The 9,838-nt window shown below is 35.3% G+C and overlaps 2 protein-coding genes across 2 annotated transcripts; one reads left to right on the top strand and one right to left on the bottom strand.

Annotated features, from left to right (window-relative positions):
* Phum_PHUM286820 (uncharacterized protein) lies at positions 1-499 on the top strand (the record flags this gene model as incomplete). The annotated part of the gene is made up of 2 exons (XM_002426889.1): positions 1-228; positions 338-499. 2 exons carry the CDS (start codon positions 1-3, stop codon positions 497-499), a joined length of 390 nt encoding a protein of 129 aa, XP_002426934.1.
* Positions 500-3,407: 2,908 nt separating this feature from the next.
* On the bottom strand, positions 3,408-9,105 carry Phum_PHUM286810 (bromo adjacent homology domain containing protein, putative; the record flags this gene model as incomplete). Its single annotated transcript, XM_002426888.1, has 8 exons — positions 3,408-3,594; positions 3,756-3,924; positions 4,022-4,184; positions 4,355-6,003; positions 6,094-6,252; positions 6,922-7,060; positions 7,153-7,529; positions 9,048-9,105. 8 exons carry the CDS (start codon positions 9,103-9,105, stop codon positions 3,408-3,410), a joined length of 2,901 nt encoding a protein of 966 aa, XP_002426933.1.
* Positions 9,106-9,838: the final 733 nt, after the last annotated feature.

Below are 9,838 nucleotides of genomic sequence, written 5' to 3'. Positions count from 1 at the left end.
ATGGAAAACATAAGAACGGAAATATCGAGTCTTAGAAATCAGCAAAATTTAAACGTAAGAAGTCAGTCGATTCCGAGAGCTTTGAATTCGTTGCTCGCATCCTCCCCAGGAAATGAAAAAACGGATCCCTCGGCTTTGACGAATCCTACGAGAGTGAAAAAATTGACGAAATTTTTCGGCGACGAACCCCCACTATTAAGATTGTTTTTGAAAAAATTAGGATACGAGGTAAGAATCCTAGTTTCGCCTACCTGCCCCCCGCTCCAATCCCCCTCCCCTCCCCCGTAACGAGGATAAAAAAGAATAAACTGTTTTTATTTTATTTTGTTGTTTACAGAAATACGCAGGAGCTTTCGAAAGTGAAAAAATCGGTATGGTCGAATTGCCGTACCTGACGGAAGAAAGATTACAAAAAATGGGGATACCGATGGGACCCAGATTGAGGATATTACAAGAAGCACAAATATCATTTTGTAGGGATTCAGTTTATGTCGTTTAAAATTTTTTTTTTTTTCTTTTGATTTTTATGTAAATAAATAAATGATATTATCTAATAAATATTATTTACTTACTTGATTTAAATTAGAAAATGTGTTGCTCCTGGAGTCGAATTCCCTCCTGAGACAGGTCCACGCTTGCGAAAGTAGGAATCCCACCCGAAGAAGATCCCGGTACCTCCCCATTATACCCTTAGATAGATTCCAGATAGTTTCCAGAGAGAGTCCCCCGTATCCCGTTTGATTGTTCACCTGTCTTCCCTTGACGTCACAGCTCAGAATTTGCCCTATTTGAATCAAGTACCCAGTATCATCCCCAATGTCTCTAAAGGGTTCTACGTCATTATCCCCCTTATTTATTTATTAGGTACAGGTCTGTTTTTGTTTGGACAACCTGAAATTGAACTCCCACTACTAGGATTTAAATCTTTCCCCCATTTGGACTCAACCTGGCTACCTCAGGCCCCCCAAAATATCCAAGTTGAGGATTTACTCCTAGCAGACCCCCAGTCAACGTGGAAAATCCAATCCCAGAATCTCCACTTCTAAAACATCCTCTGTACCCAGCCTCCAAGTAGTTGGATTACAGGAGTACACCACCACTCCCGGCTGGCTTCTTCTTCTTCATTTTGTTTAAACAAACAAACAAACAAACAAACACTCGACAAACGAATTTTGTTTAAAAGGAAAAAAGAAAAAAGGAATAATCGGTTAAAATAATTTTTAAAAAAATTATTTTTATTTTATTAAAAATAATAATAATAATAATTATTATTATTATTATTATTAATAAAATTTATTTATTTTTTATTAATTAATATTAATATTATCATCATTATCATTATCATTATCATTACCATTATCATCATAATATAATAATCATAATAATATACTTTAAATGCTTATAAAATCGAAAAAATCGATCCAATATTTATTATTATTATTATTATTATTATTATTATTATTATTATTATTATTATTATTATATATAAAAACGAAACAAACAAACAAAAAAAAAAAAAAAAAGAAAAATCACAGTACATATAAAATATATATATATATATTTATACATATATATTTAAATTATTATTATTATTATTATTATTATTATTATTATTATTATTAAAGCAGAAGAAGAAATTTTCGAGGAAATGCCAAGAGGAAAAGAGTAAAGGAAAGAAAAATAGAACGTGAAATGAACGAGAGAGAGAAAGGGGGGGGGGGGAAGGGAAGGTAAAGGGAAAATTTCATCGTGAAAGTACCCACATTTTTCATTATCATTATCATTAATATTATCATCATCATCATCGTCGTCGTCGTCGTCGTCGACATCATTATTATTATTATTAATACGTATATATAAAATTTTTTTTTTACTTACCAAGAAAGCCATAATCTGAGAATATGATGACGTCATAAAATCTAGGACCGTATTAAAGGATTAATTTATTTTTACTCCCACGACGACGACGACGACGACGACGATTTTCCTTTTCTAAACGTCATAATATAATGATGCTGATAATGATAATGATAATAAAAAAACTCATCGGCGTCGTTAAAATAACAAAATAATAATAATAATAATAATAATAATAATAATAATAATAATAATAATAATAATAATAATAATAAAATAAATATAACTAATAAATAAATAAATTTCATTCGAGAGCCGTTAGATCGATCGTAATAATAATAGCAATAATAATAATAATAATAATAATGATAATAATGATAATAATATCAATAATAATAATAATAATAAAATATAAACAAAACAACAAAATAAAAAAAAAGGAAAACAAAATCATCATCATCCAAAAACGTAATACGATGACGACAATACTAATAATAATAATAATAATTACAATAAAACATCATAACGTATAAAAATGAGTAATACTAATAATAATAATATTAATAAAACGAAAAGGGCGGTTGAAAAAAATTAAACAAAAAAAAAAACAAATATATCTATCATCATCATCATCATCATCATTATTATTATTATTATTATTATTATTATCATTGTTCAGTAGCCTTTTCCATTCGCTTTCACTTCGCCGTATTTACAACTTTTTCACGTAAATTTTCTCTCTTTCTTTCTCTCTCTCTCTCACGCACACGCCAACCGTTTTTTTTCTATCTCTCTTTCTTTTCACGCGCCATCTCATTAATAATAATAATAATATTGTTTTCAAATTTACTTATTTATATATATTAAATATTATTATTACTATTATTATTATTATTATTATTATTATTATTATTATTATTATTATTATTATTATTATTATTATTATTATTAATATTGAAATATTAAAAAATTTACAACAATTATTATCATTATTATTTCATTTAAAAAAAAAAAAAACGAATTCTCGAGTAAATGTGACATTTTCTTTTTTCATCTTTTATGCAAAACTTAATAATAATAATAATAATAATAATTATTATTATTATTATTCATCGTCATCGTCTTCGTCGACGTCACATCATTATTTAATTATTTCTTTTTCCGCTAATATTAAATTCATCGGGGAAAAAAATTCCCCGTCCGTCGATCGAAACGAAAAAAATTCCCCGATAAAAATTTTCCAAACAAATAAAATACAATAAAATAATAAAATAATAATGATAACGATAACGATGATAATAATAATAATATTAATAAAACTGACAAAAATAATTCGAATAATTTTTTTAAAAAAAACGTTTTTTTTTTTTTAAACGCTTTCTTCCGGTTTTTCCGGTTCCGGTGCTTGTCTGTTTGTTGTAAAAAAAAAAAAAAAAAAAAAAAAACCAGCTAGGAGCACGACACGTGTGCTGAGCAATAATAATAATAATAATAATAATAATAATAATAATAATAATAATAAATTACCAATTATTAATTATCCGACAACATCACGTTGGATTTTTCAATAATCTTTTCTGTCGGAAATCGTAAACTCTTCGGCAAAAGAAAACCATGTCGGGCGCCATTATGCAGGGCGGTTGCCTTTGATACCTGAAATAAGGTTGTTCCAGCCCTGGAACGGGCAAAGGTTTTTCCGGAACTCCATCCTCGACCCTCTTCACGTTTTTACGGTATCTGAATTTCAAACAAAACACATTCGTAATATATCGGGGATTAGTTTCCTGGAGTAATGGAGGGTAAAAAAGAAAAGAGCAGAAGATGGAAACGGGAGAGGCAGAGAGAGAGAGAGAGAGAGAGAGAGAGAGAGAGAGAGAGGTGTGTGATATGTGCATTACCTGCAATATTCGTTATAAGTTAAAACAAAACATTTATCTTCGATGCAGGCAACTGAATTTATGTCTTTGTGTCGTGATGCGAAAATTTCATCTTGTTGATCCGAGGGTTGTCGACCCTGATCGGTGTGCTCCGGTCTGTAGTACCACAAAAGCGAGACCATCATTTCACCTGAAAGGATATATACCTTAAATTTCAGTAAACGTACAAAAACGCGTATTCGTAAATAATAATAATAATAATAATAATAAAAACTCCCGTTAATCACCATCGTCTGGATTCTCCCAGAGTGCGGCAACTTTGGCAACAAAAGGCAAATCGATCCTTCTGGGTCCGGCCTTCAGAAGAATGCAGTCCTTTGGATGAATGACGTCACCTTCGACGTGTCTCATGGCCGTGTAACATTTTCTCATAACTGGAGGTTCATCATTCTGTGAAGAGGGGGAAAAAAAAAAATTAGATTAACAAAAATCTGCTGTTGGTCTCTTTCCCTTCCTCCCTCCCCCCCCCACACGCAGCCGTTCGCAGCCTTCCCAATATATTCCCTGCCTCCCCCCCTTCTTTCTTTCCTCGATGAAAACCCATCACATCTCATATTTACCGTTAAATAAACTTTGGCATTAAAGGATTCGCTGTCCCAGGACCATCCGTTCGACCATTTCGGTGTGATACCAGTTCTCGGCGATGTCGTCACCGTCGATTTTTTCGACGTAAATTTTTTTACCACGACGACGGCTAACCTGTAGTCCGACTTTGACGTCTTCTTATTTTTACTCTGTTGCACGCTCTTGTTTAAAATGCTCAACTGTCTTTGACCGTTTTTCGTCGGATTCGAACCGACTTTTTTCTTTCCACCCGTCGCCGCCGCTGCCGCCACCGTCGTCGTCGTCGTCGTCGTGCCCGTTTTGGAATGTTCAAATATTCCCTTTCCTTTGGAGTTTTTAACGACGACATCCTGTAACTTTTTCCTGGAATCTTCAGATTTCGTTTCCTTATCCGTCAAATGATGTCGTTCCGATGATTTCGTTCTCCTGTTCGGCGAACACGATTTCGATTTTCTTTTTCCCTGAACGTCTTCGTAACCCGTCGCCGTTCTCTCCTGATGCGATTTCCTTCTCTTTACGACCTTATACGCTTCCAACTTGCAATTTTCTTCTGCTGGCTTTTTCTTTTCTTTTTTACACGGGCCTTTGACGATGACGTTTTCACTCACGGTTTCGTTTCTGTCTTTCAACAATTTCCCTTTGGGACACGTGAAATTTTTATTTTGATTTTTCTGATGTTCCCCCCTCGCGACGACGTGACGACGACTATCACAAGAGTTTTCGTCTTTTTCCAGTCCGCTTTCTCCATTCTCGTGAACTTTACGCACTTTGTTTTCAACGTTTTCACTTTTATTAACACTTTCCGCTTTTCTCTTTTTCTTTTTACCGCCGCAGGTTTCTTCTATGTTATCAACTAATATTTCATCTATTTTCGTACCGTTTATTTTTATTCGATTCGGAGAGAGATCCATGGTTTCTTGCAAAAAATTTTTTTTACCACAAACACCATTTTCAATTATCTTAAAGGATTCGACGCCGATCGTCGTCGTCGTTGTCGTCGTCGTCGTCGGCGGTGGCGTCATAAACATTCCGCATTTTATCTTTTTCCTTTCCTCGATGCATTCGGCTATGATCGGCAAATTTTGTTGTTGTTTCTTACTCAACATCGGTAAAAATTCTTGAGAACTTATGGCTAACAAACCTCCTTGTGTTGTCAAACAACGTTCGATCGGTTTCTTTTCATTTTTCCTTTGACTCCCCGCGTGATTCCACGTCGCCGACGACGCCACTACGACCTTTGAACTTTTACCCGACGATTCCGCGTTCCCGTAATTTCTGCTAATTGACAAATCTTTGACTTCTCCATCATTTAAACACTTAACAATGTCCGTTTTGTATTTGACCGGTTTCAAATCCTGTCCCGTTTGCGATCCCTCCCATTTGATGTCTGATATCGTTTTCATCGTTTTACCATCCCAGTTCGGACGTGCCGAATGAGTGATAGGACTCGGTTGAGGAGGCATTCCCGCCGAACCCCGAGCCGGACTCGGAGGACCCGCGGCACCGGGGGGCTCCTGTGGCAATTGAAGAACCACAGGAGGAAGAGGCAAAGCTCCGGGCCTCTTACACTCTCCAGTAAGAGGCCCAATATGGACGTTTTTTGGACACAGCTGCATTGGACAAGGACAACTTTGATATGTTTGCTCTGAAACATACAAATGAAAAAAAAAAAAAAAATTCCTTTTAAAATCCGTTTCCCGTAAAAAAATTTTTTTTTTTTTTTTACTTGTCTCACCTATGAAAGCTAAATTCCTAGACGACGGTGGATTGTTATAACAAGCAGGACCGGGTCCAGGAGAATATCCCGGATAGTATGGATGCGGATATGGGTCCAAAGGTGTCGAATAACTGCTTGACGCACCACCGGGAACTACCATTTGCTGACTTCCATGATCTATTTTTTTTTTTTGGGTAAATTATCAAATGACTAAATTAATACAACAAAACACTAAAACAACCGCAACAACAATAACAACAACAAACAACAACAATAAAAAAAAATCGCGATGCAAAAATTGTAATTTTTTTTTTTTTAAACAAGCTTTTCATTGCTACCAACATCACAATAAAAAAAAAACCTAAAAAATCATAATAAAAATATTAACAATAATAAATCCTCGCCATATTCAGAATATTAACAAACAAACAAACGGAACAAACAAGAACAAACGAACAACAACAGCGAAAAAATGATACCCGGAACCGATTTTTTAAATTCTAAAATCACAAAAAAAAAACTCTACTTTTTTTAAAAAAATTTTCCCGCCAATTTTTCAAATAAAATAATAATAATAGCGGAAACGGTTAAATTTAAATGGATCCGTCGTAATTTTTCCATTCATTCAATGTCGACTCAATTTAATTACAAACAAAATAACAACAAACAATTAAACGTAATCCCGATTTTTTTTTTTTAATCGACCTGTTGCTTTTTTAAATAAATCTCTTTTAAAATTAAATAATCGTCTGCTCTTGTTTTCATTTTTTTTTTTTTTTTTTTAAACTTTTAAATATCAAATAAGTGCAAAAAGCAAAAAATTTTTTTTTATTTTCGATTACGTACCTTGAGATGGTGAAGGTCCGGACGAACCATATGTCAGTTCTGGCGAATAATAACTCGGAGGAGGTTGAAGAAGCCGCCTATACGAACCCGGAGGCGGAGGATAAGCCGACGGAGGATATCCAGGCGGATAACACAAATCCTGACAACAACAACAACGGAAATAATTTTTAATTAATTTTTTACGAGTCAAATAATAATGAAAGTTTGTTCGTTTGTTCTGTCGTTTATTACCTGGTGATGATGATAATGTTGATGAAAACTCGGCGGCGGCGGGGGAGGAGGAGGAGGCGGAGGTTGATAATGAGCCGATTGCGGCGGTGGAGGAGGATAATAACTTCCCTGATAATAACCGCTTTGATAAGATGGATAACCCCGAGGATATCCCATATGATGAGCCGCCGGAGGAGGTGGGGGTGGGGCCTGTTGAGGCGGTGCAGATGTGCTCCCGCTTCTTCCGGAAGGTTCGGAAGGTTCTTCGCTTGCCGACGTCGGCGTTTGAGATTCGCTAGCGTTTCCCGAATCCAAATTTGTTATGTTTCCACCACTTTTACCGGGACCAGAATTTGATGCGTGATGATGTATCAATGGACCAGCGGGTTGAAAATAACCTGATGACAAAAAAAAAAAAAAACAAAATATTAAAAAGACGATATCGATTTAAATCGATTTTTTTCGATTAATCAAACGATCACGCAAACGCCAAAAAAAAAAAACAAACGCTAAAGTTCTAATTCAATCAATTTTATATAAAAAATTTTTCATTTATTTATTTATTATTATTATTCTTCTTTTACAACAGCCAACAAACAACTTCTAGAAAATAAAAATTAAAAACAACCACAATAACAAACAAACAAACTAAACAACTCGAGTAAACTTAATTTTATTAATTAAAAATCGTAACACGTTTTTCTAAAAAGAGGGAGAAGGAGAGAGAGAGGAAGAGAGAGAGAGAGAAAAAAAAGGGAACCGAGTGGGGATGACGATTAATGACGTAGACGACAGGAACACAATTTCAACCCTTTAAACTTTTTTTCTCCCTCCCCGCCTCTCCCTCCTCCTCCTCCCCCTTATTCCTTTAACTGTAATAAAATACAAATTAATTTTTTTTTTAAGGGGGTTGTAAATCACACGCTGAACCGCTGAAACCGCTCTCTATTTAAATAACGGGAGAGAGAGAGAGAGAGAGAGAGAGAGAGAGAGAGAGAGAAAACAAATTCGTACGGTGAATGCGATTCATCTCGAATTCTCACAATAATTAAAAAAAAATTTTTTCCAAACATTCGACTAACATTCCGTGGAAAAAAAAAAAATGTCGCCGTCGTAATAATAATAATAATAATACATGTAAATAAGGGATGAAATATTCGACAATATTAAAGGGGTAAAGGGGGTATAAAATTTATGGAGATGTGACGACAACGAGAACATAAAAGAGAAGTGCGAGAAGTGATACGAAAAAGAATGTTATGATAAACGATCAGAGAGAAAGAGAGAGAGAGAGGGGGTGGAAAGGGGAGAAGAGGCGGCGGTGGTGGTGGTGGCGGCGGCGGCGATAAAAGCAAGAGAATTCTCCGTGATGGAGACGACTCACGCAAATGACCTTTCTCCAGACATATTCAGGTCATTTGGAGAGAGAGAAAGAGAGAGAGAGAGAGAGAGAGAGAGAGAGAGAGAGAGAGAGAAAGAATCCGCTTAATGTTGTTGATCGTATATAAACTTCGGGTCGAACGAATCGAGATTATTATTTAAAAAAAAAAATAAATAAATTTTTTTAATCGAGTTTTTTTTTTTTTTTTATTCAGGTTCGGCATGCACAGAATGTCGCACACACGCAAACACGATTTTAACGTTTTATCGACAAATTACGAATCGAAGCGACGCGAGTGGCCAAAATTAAAAGAAAAAAATTCATTCATAACAATTTTTTTCCCCGTCGAAATTTTTGTTCCCTCCCTCATCTCTTCCCTTCCTCGTTTCCCCCTCCCCCAAACACCCATCACCGATACCTTAATTAAAACTCCCTCTCCTCTCCCCCCCCAAAAAAAACCTTTCTTCTTTTTTTACGTTCGTTCTTTACTCTCATTTCCGCCCCTCCCCCTTCTCATCACCTCCTCCCCTTCTACCTACTCCATGACCTCCGGATAAATCCTCATCATTGTTCCAGCATCCGGTATCATTCATAATCACGATAAAGGTAACACGTAATCAATTATCTACCCTTTTCCATTCATCCTCCCCGTAAAATTCAATTAATAATAATAATAATAATAAGAAATACGACGAAAGCGAAGCGAAGCGGAGTGGATCCGGGGGGGGGGGTAGCTAACCCGGTATTTGAGAAGAAAAACATAAATACCCGGCGAAAAAAAAAACGACAACAACAACCACAACAACCACAACGAGGTCGTTAATTTGTTAAAAACCATCGAATGAGGAGATTCCGTTTATACGACGACGGGGGGAGGGAGGGGGCGGGAAAGAGAGAAAAAAAACAAACGATTACATCCTTCCGTAGAATGCACATGCATTCTCGTAAAAAAAAAAAAAAAAAAAAAAAAGATTGAGGAGAGAGAAAGAGAGAGAGAGAGAGAGAGAGTAAGAAAAGAGAAAGAAGAATTTGACGGTTTCATCGTGAAAGTGGGACGACACAATACTATAAAAATTTTCACCTCGACGTCTTCGCTCGTCGTCGATTCTTATTACCTGCCCGAGTTTTTTTTAAAACAGACGCACTCACGCACGTACACGCACGCACACACGCACACGCACACCGTTCACAAAAAAAACACCTTTCACACAAAAATGCATAAGTAAGTAAATAAATAAATAAATCACGGCTTTCATATTTTTTATTTTTTTTTAATGTAAAAGGAAGTTTTCAAAGGTATAAAACGATATCAAATTTAATCAGGTT

The sequence above is a fragment of the Pediculus humanus genome, genomic scaffold (genome assembly GCF_000006295.1).
Source record: "Pediculus humanus corporis 1103172107667 genomic scaffold, whole genome shotgun sequence".
In the NCBI taxonomy this organism is placed as follows: domain Eukaryota; kingdom Metazoa; phylum Arthropoda; class Insecta; order Psocodea; family Pediculidae; genus Pediculus; species Pediculus humanus.
Note: the sequence above shows the minus strand (reverse complement) of the source record. Positions and strands in the feature narration are given on the sequence as shown.